The 21,342-nt window shown below is 42.2% G+C and overlaps 1 protein-coding gene and 1 long non-coding RNA gene across 2 annotated transcripts; both read right to left on the minus strand.

The window, feature by feature from the left end:
- Positions 1-3,653: 3,653 nt before the first annotated feature.
- Positions 3,654-13,973, minus strand: LOC115404066 (plexin-C1-like). The gene is made up of 16 exons (XM_030113205.1): positions 12,941-13,973; positions 10,815-10,937; positions 9,696-9,830; positions 9,502-9,602; positions 9,325-9,430; positions 9,082-9,241; positions 8,827-8,929; positions 8,304-8,379; positions 8,103-8,144; positions 7,885-8,018; positions 7,476-7,655; positions 5,389-5,497; positions 5,026-5,205; positions 4,778-4,945; positions 4,512-4,611; positions 3,654-4,301 (listed from the first exon to the last, which is right to left on the minus strand). The coding sequence occupies exons 1-16, from the start codon at positions 13,916-13,918 to the stop codon at positions 4,243-4,245; spliced, it is 2,754 nt and encodes a 917-aa protein (XP_029969065.1). The 5' UTR covers positions 13,919-13,973; the 3' UTR covers positions 3,654-4,242.
- A 4,645-nt stretch (positions 13,974-18,618) lies between these two features.
- Positions 18,619-19,549, minus strand: LOC115404071 (uncharacterized). The gene is made up of 4 exons (XR_003933298.1): positions 19,512-19,549; positions 19,151-19,330; positions 18,903-19,070; positions 18,619-18,718 (listed from the first exon to the last, which is right to left on the minus strand). It is a non-coding gene; the product is annotated as an uncharacterized LOC115404071 (long non-coding RNA).
- Positions 19,550-21,342: the final 1,793 nt, after the last annotated feature.

Below are 21,342 nucleotides of genomic sequence, written 5' to 3' on the forward strand. Positions count from 1 at the left end.
TGCTCTGCCTGAGGAGAATTGCCTCCAGAAGCATATATGCAGGCAATAATGGAAAAATACCCTGTAAAAATAGGACATTTTTGTACAGCTTGTATTAATTCACATGCTGTTAAAGAAAAATATATCTCAAGCAAGTTACATTCTCACAGTATTGGTGACAATATTTTTGACTTAGATCGACTTGAGTGCGGCTGTTCTGCATTAGTTGTCTCAGAAAAAGCAGGTTCAACACTCAGCAATGAAGAAATGGGTGTAAAATATGATTAATCAGAGAGGAAGAAGTGAGGAGGATGATTTTCTGCTAGCATGAAGCACCTGGACTGCACACACTGCTCTCCTCCATCCATCATCTTTTTATCATCAGTGATGCCCTGTTATGACACTTTGTGTTGACAGGTTTTTTATTTCTATTTTTAGAGCTAAACATAAAGCTAAAGTCTCGGCTTTGCGTTCACCACGACCTCCTGAATGCTGATGTTTTCAGTCACTGTTAGCTACTAGCATAGTTAGCTTTGGCTGCAGAGTGGACACAACTTTGTTCAATTCTTTCTTATAAACCGTGGTTTGAGCATCGTGTTGCTTTCTTTAGGCCTCACAGCCAGGGTGAGAGTTTCACTGTTGCTCAGTGACTGTTTACAGTTTCATTTAAAACATATTAAGGTGCAGATATTTTCCCTTTTGGTGTAACATGTTTTCAGATCTGTTTGGCTTTTTTTCTTTGTGATCACTGCTTTTGAGATCAGTCACACCTGAAGTCAGTCAGGCTGATTGGAGCTGCAGGATAAAGTGTGTGTGACTGCTGCAGTCTAGAGTGTGTGACACACCACCCTTATAAAAGACTCATAGACTATGAAAGAGGTTTATGGGCGACAGTAGCTCAGTTGGTAGAGCGGGTCGTCTTATAACCGGAAGGTTGGTGGTTAAATCCCCGCTCCCACAGGCGTAAAACTGTTGTGTCCTTGAGCAAGACACTTCATCCACCTTGCCCGAGTATGAAAGTAGTGAGAGTGAATGGCTGGTGGTGGTCGGAGGGGCCGATGGCGAGATTGGCAGCCTGGCTTCCATCAGTCTACCCAAGGGCAGCTGTAGCTACAGTCGTAGCTTACCACCACCCAGTAGGGTGTGAATGAATAATGCAATGTAAAGCATCTTTGAGTGTCCAGAAAAGCGCTGTATAAAACCAATGCATTATTATTATTATATAAACCCACAACACATCTCCACACAGAACCTCACTTCCACACAGGAACAACCCAAACTGCAGCCACAGTGACAAATTAAAATCATCAGTTTCAACATTCTGTTCAGTCAGATATACTGTACTTCAGTTGAAGTGGGCCTGTTTTGAGGTTCCAGGTTTGCTTTTTGACTTTGTGTCTGTTATGACTGATTCTGAAGGCAGGGACCTAAAATGTGACGTGCAACTTTTATATTGTTGACAACCTGTTGAACATCATTAATTGTTCTGATGGATTGCATTTTACAAGACTTGGATTATTTGAGGTTTGTTCCACATTGAATGTGTTCAATGCAGCAGGTCATCAAATTCAAAGTTATTTCTTTTATTTTTTATAATTTTTTTTGTCTGCATTCATCTCGAAGTCAAACAACACCTGCTGTCGACTTCCAAGATCATTTTGCAATTTTATTCTTTTTGCAATTTAGTGACCATCACCAGCCCCAAAAATTATTAAAAAAAAAAAATAATAAAAAAAAAAATTCAAAGTTATTTCGACAAATGTTGTTTTTACATAATACTAATGGAAGCTAAACCCAGGATAGACTCTGTGCACCTTCACTCCTCATCTTTGGTTCTGTCACACAAAATTCCACAACATCTGGACCAGACCATGTAAACTTAGATCCTGCTCAGCATGAAGAATGGATTGTAAGAAACAAACATGTATTGATGTATTGATGTATTGATTGTATGATTTATACTTTTCAGTGATTTAAAAATGTTTGATACTGTTTTGGTTTTAATAAAAACCTAATACTTCACTGTAACTTTACAGAGAAATTTCAAACAGAAACACACTGATCATGGGTCTGAATATCACATAAACCTGAATATAAAAACGTATGACTGATCATAACTGATTAAGCAGGACCATCTTCCAGGGAGGGGGGCAGCTTCAGCTGAGAGACCCTCACACACTTCAGACCTGCATGGCTCTCTGCTCTCCGACACACACGTCCTGAAGCCGTGCGTAAAAGCGCACGATTGCGCCTCAGCGAAAAGGAGAAGTTCTGAAAATGGGAGGGAGCACGACTGAAAATCAACTGATATTTATCTGTGTTTGTTCAGGAAATGTCACGATTACACAGCGTAGAACTATTTATTGCGCAACATGTTTCAATTACATTAAGTCTGTCGGGTCATAATCTGTGCGGAAAGTCTGACCATCCTGATGCTCTGCACTCCTCGGCAAATCAGCAAGGACAGACAGGACACCACCTTAACTTACCACTGACCCAGATAGTGAATCTATCAGGTTTGCCTCTCAAATGTTTTCTGGACACAAATAACTTTGACTTTGACTTTTTGACTTGTTAACAATTGTAATTTTAATTTCTTTTTCTCACTATATTATTAAAACAAAGTTTCCCACATTTATTCTAAATCTCGCAATTAAGACAACTGAGAAGATAAGAAGTAAAGCAAGCAAGTTTTAATCTGAAAATGGGTAACCACATGGTGACCAGACATAACATGTACACAGTCTGTAAAACTACTTAATACAAGAAACATTTGAATAAAAAACATATTTGGTTTTATTTTATTTTAAACAACTTCATAAAAATGAGGGAAGTCTGAGTGATACCACAGAGTTCGACCAACATTTGCAATAGATTTGTTGTAAATATGAGCTATAAATGATCTAAAGAGAATAAAACCATAAAAAAGCACTTAATTGATTAAATTAAAGTCACAAGCTTCCTCTCCATACAGTAAACATGAGATACATGAACACGAGAACCTGATCCCAGTGACATACAGTCAGTCTGACATCTGATGGATTCTGTCTTTGCTGGTCACAGTATCTGCTTCACAACAAACCAAAACAAATGTTTTAATGGTGAATTAAACTTTAAAAAGAACAGAAATGGAGCCGCTGCCTGTGGTGATGAGAAGCTTTAACCATACAGCCACATTTAAAGTGCAGACATACAAGCATCTGAAATTACTAATAATAAAAACAACAAATCCAAATCTTTTTTTTGAGGATTCTTAATTTTTTTTTGATAAAACAGCACCAGTGATCAGTGTTTGTTCCTCTTCGTGGTGACTTTCTTAGCCCACAGACAGATAAACACCAGCGCTACAAAAATAAAACAAAAAACACATTCCAGTTCAAATCAAGGAGAAACACAATTTTAGTCACAAGTGAAGAAGAAAACATTGATTATCAAAAGTAGAGAACCGTTCAAAAGAATTCAGTGAAAGTGAAAAGTCCAGAAGAAAACTGTTGGCCCTGGACCAACGCCACCTGACTCAGCAGCTGGGGATCTGTTGAACTCTGACGGAATTGGAAACATTTTGACTGAGTAATAATTTTAATTCTTTTTGGTTTTTCTCACTTCATTATTAAAACAAAGTTTTCCAAACTTAATCTAAATCTACCAATGAAGACAGCTGAGAAGATAAGAAGTAAAGCAAGCAAATTTTATTATAAAAATAATAGGCAACCACATGGTCACAAGGCAAAGCATGCACACATTCCAACTAGTTAATACAAAAAACAAATTGAGAAACAAAACATTTGGCTTGATTTGATTTGAAACAAATTCACAAAAATGGAGGCCAGTCTGACTAACACCAGACTTAGACAAAAAGTTACAATAGATTTGGTGTAAATATGAGCTATTAATGATCTAAAGTGAATAAAAATACAAAAAAGTGCTTCACATGATTAAACTGTTTCCCACAAGCTTCCTCTTTATACAGCAACATGAGATACATAAACATGAGAACCTGATCCCTGTGACATACAGTCAGTCTGACATCTGATGGATTCTGTCTTTGCTGGTCACAGTATCTGCTTCACAACAAACCAAAAGAAATGCTTTAATGGAAAATTAGACTTAAAAAAACAAGAGAAATGGAGACGCTGCCTGTGGTGATTAGAAGCTTTAACCACTGCAGCCACACAAGCATCTGAAATTAATAATAAAAACAACAAATCCAAACCTTTTTTTTGGAGGATCTTTAACCTTTTTCTGATAAAACAGCACCAGTGATCAGTGTTTGTTCCTCTTCGTGGTGACTTTCTTATCCCATAGACAGATAAACACCAGCGCTACAAAAATAAAACAAAAAACACATTCCAGTTCAAATCAAGGAGAAACACAATTTGAGTCACAAGTGAAGAAGAAAACATTGATGAGAACCTTCCAATAAAATTCAGTGGTAGTGAAAAGTTTGTAAGAAAACTGTCTCAGTCATTTAAATCTGTAAAACAAAGTCAGTGTTTTAAAAGTGGAATATGTTGTTGTTTTTGTCCACTTACCAGCAATAACACAGGGGATCAGCATGAAGCGCAGGATGACAATGACTGGAGGCATTAACATTGGAGGAGCAAGTAACACTGTCTTGTCACCGTATTTAATCTAAAAAAGAAAACATCTCATCAGAGCCTTGAGCCAGAGATATGAAGGCTGGATTTTTGAGGGAATATTGATAAAATCATCAAGAAAATGTGTCCAAACAAATGCAGGAATATTTATGTGTACATGTGCATTTCATCCAATAACGAGCTTTGTTGCATTCAATTACCATTAACGTCTGGAACTGTGCGCTGGGTGGGCTCTGAATCTCACAAGAGTAAAAGTTGAACTCTTCACCGGGGTCTTTGTCTTCCGTGATGCAGGGGTATCGTTTCTCCTCCTGCTCCCCCCATACTGACAACTCCGCTGGTGTTATCTCCAGTTTGTCTGCTTTTCTCTGAAATGACAGCAGAAACTCATGTTGATCCCATGTGGAACACGTTGGTGTTATTTCAAACAAAACAGAAGAAATTCAACCTGTATGGTGATCTGGACGTGGTCACCCCTCTGTGTGGATGTGAAGCTGGTGAACTCTGGGTCTGGATGGTAGATCAGGTTTGTGGAGCAGATCAAGGTTTCATTGGCGACTTTCAACAGAAGAGAACTGCTGGAAACTCTGGAGGGATTTGTAGCTGCAGGTGACTTGAAGGTGAGATTCTGCATGAAATCAAAAGAAAAGAGACGTCTCATATTGATGATACGACTGTTGTTTGACTCATTGTTTCTATGATCATAATAATTAAGATGTTCCAAGATGTTGTGGGTCTTCAGATTGAGGAAACATTTCCTCCATCCTTCACAACAGAAACCCAAACCCTGGTCTTCGCTCTCCAGACCCACCTGATGGTTCCTGTCAGTCGGAGGTTGGACTTCCTGAGGGGCTCGGCTGTGAATGACCCCCTCCACAAACTCCAGGTGAGATCCAGTGAGTGTGATCTTCCTCCCCCCACTGCAGGTTCAAGGAAAGTCATCGACATGAAACTTATAGCTCAGCATGATACATTAAAAACAGATGAAAAAAAAAAAAAACATCCATAGGTAGTAATCATAGTTAGTCACAGCTGGTCATAGCTAGTAAACCCGGGGCAAGAGAATATTTTCGTATTCAACTTCGCTGTGGTCTTAGGGTCTTGGTGCTTGCTGTGGCGGCAACCCCTGAACCCAGTGGTGGACACCAGAAGTCAGGGGTGTCGTCAAGCTTATGAGGGAGTCCTATCCATTCTCACTGGCTCGTGGGATTCCCAAAGCAGCTGACAGGTACCAGTAAGCTAAGAAAACTGCAGAACAAGGGGTTGTGGAGGCAAAAGCTCGGGTCTGGGAGAAGTTCGGAGAGGCCATGGAGGAGGACCATGTCTTCCGTGGGGGAAGCAGTTTAAAGTCTCAGAGGTGGACTCGTCCATCATCCAAGCTGAAGTCACCGAGGTGGTTTGTAAGCTTCTGGGGTGGCAAGGCACCAGGGGTGGACGAGATTCGCCTTGAGTACCTTAAGTCTCTGGATGCACATGGACTGTCTTGGTTGACACGTCTCTGCAACAGACTGACAGACCAGGGTGGTGGTTCCCCTTTTTAAAAGGGGGACTGGAGGGTTTGCTCCAGCTCCAGGGAGATCCTATTCCTCAGTCATCCCAGGAAAATCTTTTTCAGGGTACTGGAGAGGAGGATTCGACCGATAGTTGAACCTCAGATCCCAGAGGAACAATGTGGTTTTCGTCCTGGTCATGGAACACTGGACAAACTCTATACCATCCATAGGGTGCTCGAGGGCTTATGGGACTGCGCCCAATCAGTCCACATGTGTTTGGTGGATTTGGAGAAGGCTTTCGACTGCATTAGTTGGGATGCCTTGTCGGGGGTGCTTCGGGAGTATGGAGTCCTTGTTTAAGGGCTGTCCGGTCTCTGTAGGACTGAAGCAGGAGCCTGGTCCTCATTGCTCTCAGTAAGTCAGACCTTTTTGCCAGTGCATGTTGGACTGCCCTTTGTCAATGGTTCTGTTCATAATCTTTATGGACAGAATTTCTAGGCGCAGCCAGGGGCCGAAGGGGGTCAGGTTTGGTATAAACTGGATTTCATCTCTGCTTTTTGCAGATGATGTTGTTCTGTTGGCTCCATCGAACCTGGACCTGCAGCATGCACTGGGGCGGTTCGCAGCCAAGTGTGAAGCAACAGGGATGAGAATTAGCACCTCCAAATCTGAGGCCATGGTCCTCGACCGGAGGAAGGCGGCCTGCCCTCTCCAGGTCAGTGGCGAGACTCTGGCCCAAGTGGAGGAGTTTAAGTATCTTGAGTTTTGGTTTTGAGTGGGGGCGGATGGAGCGTGAGATTGACAGCTGGATTGGTGAAGCAGTTGCAATGATGCAGTCATATCGGTCCATCATGGTGAAGAAAGAACTGAGCCGAAAAGCAAAGCTTTCGATTTGCTACTACCTTCACCTATGGTCATGAGCTTTGGGTCACGACCTAAAGAACAAGACCCCAGATTCAAGCAGCTGAAATGAGCTTCCTCTGAAGGGGGGCTGAGCGCTCCCTTAGAGATAGGTTGAGGAGCTCAGTCACCAGGGAGGAGCTCGGAACAGAGCCACTACTCCTCCACATTGTGAGGAACCATCTGAGGAGGCTCGGGCATCGGTTTAGGATGCTTCCTGGACGCCTCCCTGGGGAGGAGTTCTGGGAATGTCCCACCGGTAGGAGGCCCCAGGGAAGACTGAGGACACGCTGGAGAGTCTACCGGTATGTCTCTCATTTGGGCTGGGAACACCTTGGGATCCTCTCAGAGGAGCTGGAGGAAGTGTCTGCGGACAGGGAAGTCTGGGCATCCCTGCTTAGACTGCTGTCCCCGCAACCCGGTCCCGGATAAGCGGTGGAAGATGGATGGATTGATGGATGGATGGATGGAGCAATGGATGGAGTATCAGTAAATCCAAGCACACCTGATCCAGGAGTTCCTCGGTGAAATGTCTCGACAGGAAGGTGGCGACTGGTAGGTGATGCTCGCGTCACCGTGGCAACTGCCGTCTGGGAGGAGAACGCAGGCTTTCACTGTCCCTTTACGGTTTGCTCTGGGAATGTGGAAGGTCAAATTGGAGCCACTGTTGTTCCAGACAGGAGACCTGAGCAGAGAACACACAACAAGACTCAACAAGATCCAAAAACAAATGAAAACTGAGCAGAGAAATGCTCCTCAATGCTCCATCACTCTTGGAAAACTGCACCATGTTCTCCTGAGAGCTGAGAGAAAAGGTTGGATCATGTCACTCCTGTTAAAATGTCATGGGTCAGTGTGTTTCACGGCTGCTGTTTCTCCTCTTGGACTTCCCAGATGTGTGTGAAGCGACTCACTCCTGTGGCGTACAGTCCAGGTCTGCCTGCATCCTCACTCCGGTCACACCGCTGAGGTTACCACCTGACAACACTGCGTGGTTTCTTCCATAGAAAGACACAATGCTGGGGCTGATGGAGGAGATCTCAGGCTTCTGACGAGGAAAACACATCAAAACACAATCAGCAGCAATACAGTCAGAGTGTGGAGGAGGAGAGAGTCAGAGGAAGAGACTCACAGGAAAGTTCAGCTCAGACTGCAGCGTTTGACACACACTGTCCTGCAGGAGGAGGAAGAAACACTTTACAGTGATGGAGCATCTTTCTGACAGAGCAAATGCTGTGGGCTCATGTACGATTTGGATTTACTGCTAAATTAACAAGTGCAACATAAATGAAGTGTAGATGAGCCTGTCTTACAGCAAGAAAGATGCTATTACATCTAAAAGTCGTTCATTAGCCCAGGAACAGCTGTTCCTGCTCCATTTACAGCCGGCTTTGATACACTGCTGACACCTGAAGGGAAAACACAAATCAGAGTTTAAATCTGCAGGAAGGAACAGGAAGAGCTTCATACACCACAGTCATCAAAATTAAAACAGTCATTAAACAGGTTTAAAAAAAAAAAAAAAAACGCTGTATGTTCGCTGAAATATGTCTGGTTCTTTTGAAATTTTTACAATATCTTTGGTGGCTTGGTGTGCTGGATCAGAGCCTCCTGCAGGACTTATTTTTGACACCCCTGCTTTAGTTTTCTACTCTGTGGACACAGAGAAAAGGTAATTACTGCAGCAACAACAGAGTATTTCTAAAGAAACAAAGATAATGGCTTAATCAAATTAGTCTTTCAATATCATGCATCTGCAAATTGATTAACTCTCTTTAATCTTCAAAACTCTCCTACTGGTGTGGAAACATGTTCCCCTGCAGCTGTCTCCACTGCTGTGTGAGTGAATGACTTACAAGACTCGGGTTGGTGGTCCACTCATATCAGAACAGTTCATTAACTGCAGTTGTTCGGTCAGACTTGTTGAGCCAAGCCTCATCTTTACAGTGACCAGCAGGCCTGTCAAACAGAAACATGATCTGCATTTCATCATTTTGAAAACTGACAATATGTTTTAATGTGTAACAGAATGTAATGAGACAAGAGATCAGTCAACTGGTGGTGAATATCGTGTCTGTTTTGCATTTCCTTCATCATTTCTATCAAATCACCTTCAGGAGGAACGGTCTGCTTAGAAAGGATGCAGGTGCATTGTGGGAACTGTGGAGGAAGGCCATCCCGGCTACAAAGCTCCCCAGAAGTTGTGGAGAACTGACAGGCGAACCGCGTCTCTTTGCTCACACTCACATGAGTCTGGATGTTCAGAGTGAGCTGAGAGAGAAAGAACAGAAGATGAGTGGTGAATCAAGGAGCTCCAGCTGGTTTCAGTCCTCAGAGTGTGATCTGGTCTGAACCTGTCCAGTCCCGTCTTCAACAACTTTGTGGGAAATCAGTTTCTGCTGGAAGACATCAGGAATGGACAGCCAGTGGGAGTCCTCACAGTCATCTTCAAAGGTGCAGCTTTGGAAAGAAACATATGTTCTCACCAAGTTCATGACTGCTTGAACTGTTCCAGAAGCTTCTTCTCTCACCTTCCTTTGGAGACACACCACACACAGTATGGATCCTGAGCAGTCCACCACTCCTGGACATTTGTGTGTGTGCTGCACTTTGCTACAGCCACACGCTTCACCTACAAACAAGAACATTGAGGAAGACTTCAAAACACACCAAATGCAAAGGAAAACTATTATTAGCTGTGAGAGACAGTTCCATCAATATCTACCTCATTTTGAAATGGCACATACACATGTTTATGATCCACTGGATCCAGGTGCATTCTGGGAAACACTCGGCGGTCCTGGTTGGACCTGTAGAGCACTCTGGGACAGGTGGTGTGATAGTTCCTGTCAACAGCAAGCTGAGGACAAGAGTGTGAGTCAATAAATGTTCTGAGGAAGAAACTTCAACTTCAAACTGGATCCTGTTTTTCTCAGAAGTCTTTAAAAAGCTGCTCATCGTTCATCGTTCACAGGATGTGGTTCGTGACAAGTCAGAGCGAGCGATGTGTCAGGTGTGAAATGCTTCCTTGACTCTCGGACAGTTAAGTTTCGATGGTTTTGCGTTTAATTAGCATGTGTTAAGATTTTATCAGTTTTCGCTACGCAGCTCTGAGATCTCACGTACAGAAGAGAACATGGGGCTGATCCTTGTTACGACATTTTGTGATTTAGAAATCAAATCGTCATTTTCAGTGAATTAGCAAAAAAAAAAAAAAACATCTGATCTGATCTGAAAAGGCTCCATAGGTTTGTCAGCTCAAAGTTTACTCAGTATGAGAGAACTTATTAAAAGTTACTGAGTGATCAAACTTCTGGATGATTCCTTTATTATTTTCAGAGTCTCTGTGTAAGAAGTTTGTCACACATCTGGCCTGTGGGCCGAAACTGGTCTGCATGATCACCTTACAAAGTATAAAAATGACAATAAAAACTTTAAATATTAAGGAAGTTAAAAGTTGAGTCATTTTTTTCTTGCAACAGATTTTATTCTGCACCAAGTGGCGTTGTTAAAGAAAGATATAAGGTTGAAGTCTTGTCTGTTTCTGTGTAAATTTTAACTATTTCAAGTTTTGTCAGAAGAACTGAACTTCTCTGCACTAAAATACGGAGGAAACATTCAGAGCTGTGGTTATTTATGATCATGCTTTCAACATGATTTACACGAAGGAGTTACAGTTTTACCGGAACAGGAAGGAAGAACATTCTCATCATCTTCACCATTTTATCTCTTAAATCTTTTAGCAGCATTGCTTGTTTGTTTGTTTTTTCTGAAAGGGAAATACAAAAGTTTGGAGGTTTTCTGTCCATTAAATCTCACAAGCTGTACAGTTTGATGGACTCACCTTGATGAGCTGCCCGTCTCCAGTCCCGATGAAGAAAACCATCCAGCTGTTCTGCCTCACTGCCAGAACAGAGGTCATGTTGCTCTGTCTGAGCAGAACTGCCTCTGGACGCAGGATCTTTGGCTGAGAAACAGAAACACACTTATTGTCACATCAGTCTGAATATATGAACTCCTTGCTGATGTTCTTGGGGAAATTAATCAAATTGGATCAGATTAGGGAAAACTGTAAAATGGTTTTACTTTGTTGCATCCAGTAAAGTCTCACTCCTCAATTTGACAATAACATGTATGATGTATGATGCACTGGACATCCAAGACATGGTCTTGGGGTTTTAGTTCTATCTGTGTTATTGTAAATACTTGTGATTCTTATGTTAATATTATGCCGCTTCTCTCCATAACCTGCCACTTTGCACTGGACATCATGCTCCTTTTTGCCAGATAAATGTGATATATTCTTGGGGTTTTAGTTTCTCTGTGTTATTGTAAATACTTGTGATTCCTATGTTAATGTAATGCCTCTCTTCTTTGTGTATTTATTTATTTATTCTCTCAGTAGTTAACAGGGCCGGGTCTACGCAGGGGCAAGAGGGGGCCTGGCCGCCTCAAATAAATGTTGTGCCCCCTCAAACTAAATCCCCCAAAATATATTAGCACGAGCACGCACCGCACCATCCTCGCTCCAACGCTACACCCCCCCACGAACGCACATTTGTGCCCCCCCCATACACTTGATGTGCCCCTCCTGAGACAAATGTCTGGTGACGGGTCTGATAGTTAACCTTAAGTTAACTGAGTTTTTGATGTGTCTTTATCCTTGTGTGTTTATCCTGTGGTATTCATCTGTGTACCCAGCGGAGAGCGCGGCTAACCGGAGTCAAATTCCTAGTTTGTTGTCAAACCTGGTCAATAAATCTTTCTGATTCTGATTCTGATTGAGATGATGTTGGAATTTTAATTGTTTGATTTTTCTCTTTTGCATTGAAGTCGACGATTCTTGGATACTTTTTTTGCTCAAAACTGAAGTAGGGTGAGTATTTCTTTAGGACCATCATAAGCTGTCATGTTATTATTTTGACATTCATTCATTTCATTTCATTTATTTGTTCATTTCAGGCAATCACATTCACTATTTGGGACAAACATAATGAATGCCCGTTCATCAATTGAAACCAAAGAAACTAAATTTACAATATACTAAATAACAACAAAAATGCCTGAAAGGGAGTGGGACGAAGAAAACTTATTAAATCCCACCCCGATAATGTTCGTACATGACATACAATATTCTTCCTGCAACTAATTTCAAAACAATTTCAAGGCACATATTTTTCTTTTATATACAGCAGCTTCGAACACAAATTGAAATATGTCATAAGCAGTTAAGTGAATCCTAGAATATGTTCAGTACTGAGAACAGAATATTAAACATAATTGCGTTACCACTGGTACCAACAAAGAGAACGACAAACACACATTGACAGAAGACCGATATACATTTAAGACCCTCTTCGAGCATATTGTGACCAGATCAACTGTTTATAGAGCAATTTAAATCTGTGAATATTTTTACATTGTTTATATTGTCAACTCAGCCTGTTCCAGAGTTTCACTCCACGTACAGACACACAAAAACTTTTGTGAGTTGTTCGAAATCTGGGTAATGTGAACTCACCATAGCCTCTCAAATTAAACGCTCCTTCCCGAATATCAAAAATCTTTTGTAAGTTTGCGGGTAACATTTTATTAAAAGCTTTATATAGAATGATAGATGTATTACAATTGACAAGATCCTGAAATGTGAGTAACTTTGACTTAAGAAACAGCTCATGAGTGTGATCCAGAAACCCAACCTTATGAATGATGCGCAACGCCCGTTTCTGCAGTTTGAATAAGGAAACTGTTGTATTTTGGTAAGTGTTCCCCCATACTTCCACACAATATGGAAAGTATGGCAGAACCAATGTACAGTACAGAGTATCCTCATCCTCATCAAGGTATGGTTTAACTTTATTTAAAACTAAGAGGCTTTTTGAAATTTTGTTTTTTTACAATATATTAAATTGTGTTGAATTTGTTTGAGCATGTAAAAACCCATTAAGATGATGTCATACACAGACTCACCTCCGTTGTCGGTTTCATCTTGAAGTATAAAACTGGATCAGTGTCGGGCTCTCCTGAGAGATCAGGACTGATGTCAAACAGCAGCAGCTGGGTGTTGGTTTGTCCTCCATCCACACTGAACACGCCGCTCCACAGCCTCTGACCACCCGGGACGACCGAGGAGGCCAGCAGTCTGCTGCCACCATCAGAGAGAGTCGCTCCCCTCAGAGACTCCAGAGTCTCTCTTTTCTTTAATTTGTCTTCGAACCAAAAAAGACGGACTCGGTTGTTTTCAGCGCCTGATGGCTCATTGGCGAGCAGATAAATGATCGAGTTGATCTGAAATCCGTCCACGAAGTCCATGTTTCCTTTACTTTGGATGGTTTGTTGGCCAGACATCTCATTTGTAGAAAATATCCCCCCGGTGGAAGTGTCCTCAGTGTTGTGAAGGTTTACAGTTCCTGAATCAGAGGGACATTTCTCCTCTCCAGACATGTCCTGTTGTATCGCAGTCAGAATATAAGAGTCACTGCGAGGCTGGTTTTTCTTCAGGGTCACCAGAAAAGCGACGGACGCGCTGCTGCGTTTGGCTGGTCCCACCTGGAAGTTTTCCTTGTGCAGAATGTTGGAGATGTTGTTCAGGTCCAGAATCTCACAGTATCCACACGCTCCATCGATCACACCGCAGCTGATCACAGACTGATTCTTCTCAAACGGTAATAAAATATTGACCCTGAAAGTTGCGTTCCAGCCAGCGGCAGCAGGAACTCTGTAGAAGTCCTCCGTGTCCGGATTCAGGACTCCTCTCAGGGTCAGACTGTGGACCGGGGTCAGGTCGTGGTTCAGCTGGTACAGTTTCTCTTCAGTGGCAATGTAAACCGTGTTACTGTCCACGGCCAAGTGACGGATGTCTCCATCCAAGAGAAAGGATGTGTCTTCCTCCAGACACAGACTCGGGGCTCCACAGAGGGTTAAAAGCAGACCGAGCAGCAGGACCATCTTCCAGGGAGGGAGGCAGCTTCAGCTGAGAGACCCTCACACACTTCAGACCTGCCTGGCTCTCTGCTCTCCGACACACACGTCCTGAAGCCGTGCGCAAAAGCGCCTGAGAGAAAAGGAGAAGTGCTGAAAATGGGAGGGAGCAAGTCCTGCGAGGCTGAAAATCAACTGACATATATGGATAAAAATATAGTCATGTTGAAAGTTCAGCAAGCTCACGTCACTTGCAGAAATAAACTGGACTCTACTATGATACAGCTGCGTTCTGAAGCAAGAAATTAATTGTAATCAGCTCTATTTCCTACCAGTGTGGTAAAACAGGCAAAGCAACGTCTGACAATTCTGTGGTTTTTGGGTTTGGATCCAAAGTCTCTGAACCAGTGAAATAAAGCAGCTACAGTCCTCTGTGGGTCTTGGTTTTATTGCATCCCTTTGCCCCCAGTAAACCAAAGTTTCACCACTGCAAGGTGATCTCTTGCAGATTATTTTGAACTTTTGAAGGTGTGTTCTCTGGTTTCACAGGGTTGTTGTGGACTGGAGTTGAAGCCAGTGTACAATCAGCAAGAGACATAGTACAACACGGTGAATTAAATACAAAACACACACCTTAATTACCTTAACAACAGCACCAAACACAAATGTTTTGGATCGTAGAGTCTAAGAACATCCATGAGCATCCAAACTTACAGAAAGACTTCCAAACATACAATAAAACCAGAGTGAAGCTTTGCTCAAGTCTCGGCTTTAAACCCACCAGCCTTGTGGTCACAATATTTGTCGCAGAGGCCTTAACCTCCGGTTTCAGGTGAGCTCAGAGAAAGATACCATAACTGTTGGAAATGTATTTCTTTTTAAACTCTGTCAAACTGGGTCATTTCTCCAACCTGTATAACAGGGTCTAATTCTCTTCGATCGGCACACATTAATACTGACCATTTCCTCAGTTCCACCCAGAACTGAAATAGGAACATCGAATTTACAGATATTTTATGAAAAAGATTCAGAGACGTTCTGTCACGGTGCAGGTGAAAGGACCCAAGCGCAGGAAGCGGTAAAGAGTTACAGGATGAGCTGTAACTCTACTGAGTGAACCACTTTAAGTCAGGACAAGACAACAGTGGTAAATATCAAAGTGTAAAAAACAAACTTCGAACCTGCTCCATGCCTCTGTCTGGTATCTTGAATATGTTTTTGCAGTAGTCATAAGTAGACAGCCTTGATCTGCACATGATGTGATATGCACACCCACATGCAGCATGCAAACAAAGCCATACACACTCTGGACACCATCATGATCAGTGATCAGAGGCGTCGCTACGGGGTAAGAAACAGCTTTTGTTGAGGGCCCCGAGGGACGGCTGACATCAGTCAATTTCAGTGACAAATTAAAGGCGCTACACTTGACGCTGCAACGACAGTGTGTCGAAAATCCCCCGCATGGGGCCCTTTTCCGAGTACTCCCCGGTTAGTTGCTGGTGGGGGCCCCGACAGACGGCAGATAGCAGCGACACAACTTGATCACCCCCCCACCAGCCCCCCCAGATACATCACAATGACACGTAATGACACCTAATGGGGCCCCACTACCACCCGGCTTGCATCACGATACAGTCAAATCGGCCACGAGCGCCAAGTCGGCCCCATGTCTCAAGTCTCAGGCATTGAGCATGAGAGTCTGTTTCGGTCTTTTGCCACACACTCAGGCCACACATTGTATTTCTCACACTGAAAAAAAACAAATACCAGTAAATTTGTCAGTTGCGCTGCTGCTATGGAACTGTCATTCACTGCTTTCAGCCTGATTCTTCCTCCTGCGAAGTCCACCTGAGCTGATACGAAGCTTGTGCAAAGAAAGAAGGAACCTCATTGGTGCTGAATTGAACTGAATGATGAGTTGTGTTATACATATTACCATGTCAACATGATTTAAATGAAAGTACATATTGTGAAATAATGTTAATATTTACATTAAATGCTTAATGATTAAATATGATGCAATTTCTTGCGTTTTGCGAAAAAAACAAAAACCTTTAAAACAGACACATTGTTGCCCACTCCTCACTTAGTGACGTTATTAATGCCGTCTTCTAATTTGCATAGAGGCTCATTTGCATATCTCGGTCAAATCAGATGATGACGTCATTTAAAACGATACATTGTTTCAAACTCATGTCATCACACAGTGACATTTGAACGATTTACATTGATTTGAATTGATTGAAAGTTCTTTATTTGTCCCACAGGGAAAAATGCAGTGTTCCAGCAGCAGAGAAAAGAAATAGAAATGGAATAGAAAGGTGAAATGTGACATTTACAAAGCCCAACCATACATAGAAAAATTCTATTTAATTCAAATATAAATTTAGGATAGATATAACGAAATAACAGATGTAAGCTAACCAACATAATTAAACATAATTTAAATATAAATTTCAGACAGATATAATTAAATAACAGATATAAACTTACAAATGTAAATTAAATCCAATTTACATATACATCTAAGACAGATACAATTAAATAAATAACAGATATAGTAACATTTATAAATTAAATATAATTTAAATATACAGTTAAGAAAGATACATATGTACAATTTAATATAAAAATATGAGAAACAACCAATATAGAGGAGTTTCACAGAGTTGAAGGGATGATGAATGATGATGGATGGTTGTTGCAACTCCCCCCCCCCCCTCCATCCCATCGCTCTCCAGCAGACTGTAACAAATCTGTTTTCATTGGTTGTTGCACTATTTTAGCCCGCACCTTTCCTTTTTTGATTGACAGGTAAGTGACAGGCTTACAGACGTGTTTGATTCCTCCCGGTTCCACAGCAGCGGCGCACCAGACAAATTTACCGGCATTTTTTTTTTTTTTCAGTGTGAGAAATACAATGTGTGGCGTGAGTGCGTGACAAAAGCCCGAAATGCGGGAGACTTGAGAGCCCTGCGAGTTTGCATGGGGCGGACTTGGCATGAGGCCGAAAGCCCTCTTCTTGACAAGGTGACAGCTTCATCTGTTAAATCCTCACACACTCCAGGCCTGCATGAGACTCTCCGACACACACGTTTGGAAGTCGTGCGTAAAGGCGCATTACGCATTAGTCTAAAAGTACTGAAACTCTGAGGGACTGAACTGGTGAAATAGAAAATTAAGTGAAATTTATCTATTTTATTTCTGTTTGAGGATTCAGCAATGTGTGAATATGGTCTGCAATATATATGTTCCAGATAAAAAAAACTAAATCTGAAATAATAATCTCAGCGCAAAACCTGACGATCCCAACAGGAGGGAAATCCTCAGAAAACAAACGACATCCTCCAGGCGGCAGTTCATTAAAAAGTTGTTGATGGCAGTTTATGGCATTTTATTTGAAGTAAGCAGAAAATATCCTCCCATGTCTTTGCTGCAAACCTCACAAGTGTTTGAAGTAGCAACAGTTTCAACAATCACGTTCAAACTTCAGCAAGAGAGAGGTGACCTCTAGTGTCGTTTCTGGGAAGTTCTCTCTCTCAGTTTATGGGGAAACATTGAATGTTACTGACCAAACAGTTTGATGCCATCCAGAGCTGGAAAAAGTAAATCCATTTAAACTTACATTGTTCATTACTTAAAAAAAATCTTTACTACACTACAGCAAAGGGTTTTGAAGAGAATCTCAGTGTCAAAAGAAAAAAAAAGTTGAGCCTAACTTCAAAGCCTTTTCAGTATCTTTAGCTTCAGTATAATAACCGGATTGGAGCAGATAATTAATTAAATGATAAGAACTTTAATTATTAGATTTTATTAAGTTTGGGATTCGGACAATGCATATAATCAGCAGCTTCTCAAACCTCTAAATTAAACTACAATATGAGTGCTGTACTTTCATTGCATTTTTTTCTTCAGGTCCTCCAGTTTCCTGCCACAGTGTAAAAACATGACAATACAAGAAACATAAAAAAAAGGATTTATTTTGTTTGGAACAAATTCATACAAATGGAGACCAGACTGAGGAATACCACAGAGAGACAAAAAGTTGCAATAGATTTGTTGTAAATATGAGCTATAAATGATCATAAGTGAATAACGATTAAAAAAAAAGGAAAAAAAGTGATTCACCTGATTTAAATTGTTTCAAAGTTAGACAAAGTTAGATTTGAATTGTTTCCCACAAGCTTCCTCTTCATACAGCAAACATGAGATACATGAACATGAGAACCTGATCCCAGTGACACACATTCAGTCTGACATCTGATGGATTCTGTCTTTGCTGGTCACAGTATCTGCTTCACAACAAACCAAAAGAAATGTTTTAATGGCAAATTAAACTTTAAAAAAGAACAGAAATGGAGCCGCTGCCTGTGGTATTTAGAAGCTTTAACCACGACAGCCACATTTAAAGAGCAGACATACAAGCAACTGAAATTACTAATAAAAACAACAAATCCAAACCTTTTTTTGAGGATATTTAACTTGTTTTCTTATAAAACAGCACCAGTGATCAGTGTTTGTTCCTCTTCTTGGTGACTTTCTCATCCCACAGACAGATAAACACCAGCGCTAAAAAAAACAAAACAAAAAACACATTCCAGTTCAAATCAAGAAAAAACACAATTTTAGTCATAAAATGAAGAGGAAAAATTTCAGTATTTTAATACTGAAAAATAAAGTTAGTGGTTTAAAAGTGGAATATGTTGTTGTTTTTGTCCACTTACCAGCAATAACACAGGGGATCAGCATGAAGCGCAGGATGACAATGACTGGAGGCATTAACATTGGAGGAGCAAGTAACACTGTCGTGTCACCGTATTTAATCTAAAAAAGAAAACATCTCATCAGAGCTTTGAATCAGAGATATGAAGGCTGGATTTTTGAGTGAATTTTGAAAAAATCATCATGAAAATGTGTTCAAACAAATGCAGGAATATTTCTGTGTACATGGACATTTGATGCAATAAAATGTTGAGTTGCAGTTGAAAAACTGAAAAACAAAACTTACCATTAACGTCTGGAACTGTGCGCTGGGTGGGCTCTGAATCTCACAAGAGTAAAAGTTGAACTCTTCACCGGGGTCTTTGTCTTCCATGATGCAGGGGTATCGTTTCTCCTCCTGCTCCCCCCATACTGACAACTCCGCTGGGGTTATCTCCAGTTTGTCTGCTTTTCTCTGAAATGACAGCAGAAACTAATGTTGATCCCATGTGGAACACGTTGGTGTTATTTCAAACAAATCAGAAGAAATTCAACCTGTATGGTGATCTGGACGTGGTCACCCCTCTGTGTGGATGTGAAGCTGGTGAACTCTGGGTCTGGATGGTAGATCAGGTTTGTGGAGCAGATCAAGGTTTCATTGGCGACTTTCAACAGAAGAGAACTGCTGGAAACTCTGGAGGGATTTGTAGCTGCAGGTGACTTGAAGGTGAGATTCTGCATGAAATAAAAACAAGAAACCTCTCATGTCGATAATACTATTGCCATTTGACTCATTGTTTCTATGATCATAATGATTAAGATGTTCCAAGATGTTGTGGGTCTTCAGATTGAGGAAACATTTCCTCCATCCTTCACAACAGAAACCTAAACCCTGGTCTTCGCTCTCCAGACCCACCTGATGGTTCCTGTCAGTCGGAGGTTGGACTTCCTGAGGGGCTTGGCTGTGAATGACCCCCTCCACAAACTCCAGGTGAGATCCAGTGAGTGTGATCTTCCTCCCCCCACTGCAGGTTCAAGGAAAGTGGTCAACATGAAACTTCTAGCTCAGCATGATACATTAAAAACAGATAATAAAATCCCTGTAATAGCTAGTAAACTCGAGGCAAGACAATATTTTAGTATTCAACTTGGCTGTGGTCTTAGGGTCTTGGTGCTTGCTGTGATGGCAATCCTTGAACCCAGTGGTGGACACCAGAAGTCAGGGCTGTCATCAAGCTGAACCAGGAGTCCTATCCATTCCAGCTGGCTCATGGGATTACCCAAGCAGCTGACAGGTAGCAGTAAGCTAAGAAAACTCCAGAACAAGGGGTTCTGGAGGTAAAAACTCGGGTCTGGAAGGAGTTCGGAGAGCCATGGAGGAGGACTACCAGCCGGCCTCGGGGAAATTCTGGCAAACCATCTGGTGCCTCAGCAGGGGAACGCCGGTCTCCACCAACTGCTGACCTCAATACATGATATTATCGGACAGTGGAAAGAGTACTTTGAGGACCTCCTCAATCCCGTTGCCACATCTTCCGTGGGGAAGCAGTGGCTAAAGTCTCAGAGGTGGACTCGTCCATCATTCAAGCCGAAGTCACCGAGGTGGTTGGTAAGTTTCTGGGATGGCAAGGCACCAGGGGTGGACGAGATTCGCCCTGAGTACCTTAAAGGAATACTCCACCCAAAAAACGATCTGGCCTCATTTTCTGCTCACCCTCATGCTGAGAAACACTCTGGAGCACTTTTTTGACGTTTCAAATGCAGTTGGAGATGTTTGGGGATTTTCGTTGTCAACAAACAGGGACCGACAGAGCCTGACAGAAAAAACGGTCTGCCGCGGCTTCCGTAGTTCAGGGTGCGCACGCAGACATGCACCTGAGCTCTACGAGAGTGCGCTGTTTGGGCTCTTAAAATGTACTAAATGACCTCGTTAAGAATTAATTATGGACGTTATGCGCTCAGGACACTTGGATTACAGCGGACGAGCAGTATGAAGGAAAATGGGCACGTTTTGTGGATTTTATGGACCGTGTTTTCTGTCGGGCTCTGTCGGTCCCTGTTTGTTGACTACGGAAGTCCCCAAACATCTCCAACTGCATTTGAAACGTCAAAAAAGTGCTCCAGAGTGTTTCTCAGCATGAGGGTGAGTAGAAAATGAGGCCAAATCATTTTTTGGGTGGAGTATTCCTTTAAGTCTCTGGATGTGCAGGGACCATCTTGGTTGACACGTCTCTGCAACATCGCGTGGCGGTCGGGGACAGTGCTTCTGGAGTGGCAGACTGGGGTGGTGGTTCCCCTTTTTAAAAAGGAGGACCGGAAGGTGTGCTCCAACTACAGGGAGATCCTATTCCTCAGTCATCCCAGGAAAGTCTTTTTCAGGGTACTGGAGAGGAGGATTCAACTGATAGTTGAACCTCGGATCCCAGAGGAACAATGTGGTTTTCGTCCTGGTCATGGAACACTGGACCAACTCTATACCATCTCTCGGCTGCTCAAGGGCTTGTGGGACTTCACCCAATCAGTCCACATGTGTTTGGTGGATTTGGAAAAGGTGTTCGACTGCATTCGTTGGGATGCCTTGTCGGGGGTGCTTCGGGAGTATGGAGTCCTTGTTGAAGGGCCATCCGGTATCTGTAGGACTGAAGCAGGAGCCTGGTCCTTATTGCCCTCAGTAAGTCGGACCTGTTGCCAGTGCATGTTGGACTCCGGCAGGGCTGCCCTTTGTCACTGGTTCTGTTCATAATCTT

The sequence above is a fragment of the Salarias fasciatus genome, chromosome 17, assembly GCF_902148845.1.
Source record: "Salarias fasciatus chromosome 17, fSalaFa1.1, whole genome shotgun sequence".
NCBI classification, from domain to species: Eukaryota; Metazoa; Chordata; class Actinopteri; order Blenniiformes; family Blenniidae; genus Salarias; species Salarias fasciatus.

Coding starts and splice junctions, on each gene's coding strand:
- LOC115404066 (XM_030113205.1), bottom strand. CDS start 13,918: ATGGTCCTGCTGCTCGGTCTGCTTTTAACCCTCTGTGGAGCCCCGAGT. Junction 10,938..12,940: donor AGATGAAACCGACAACGGAG/GTGAGTCTGTGT, acceptor TCTGTTTCTCAG/CCAAAGATCCTGCGTCCAGA. Junction 9,242..9,324: donor TTGAAGACGGGACTGGACAG/GTTCAGACCAGA, acceptor TTTCTCTCTCAG/CTCACTCTGAACATCCAGAC.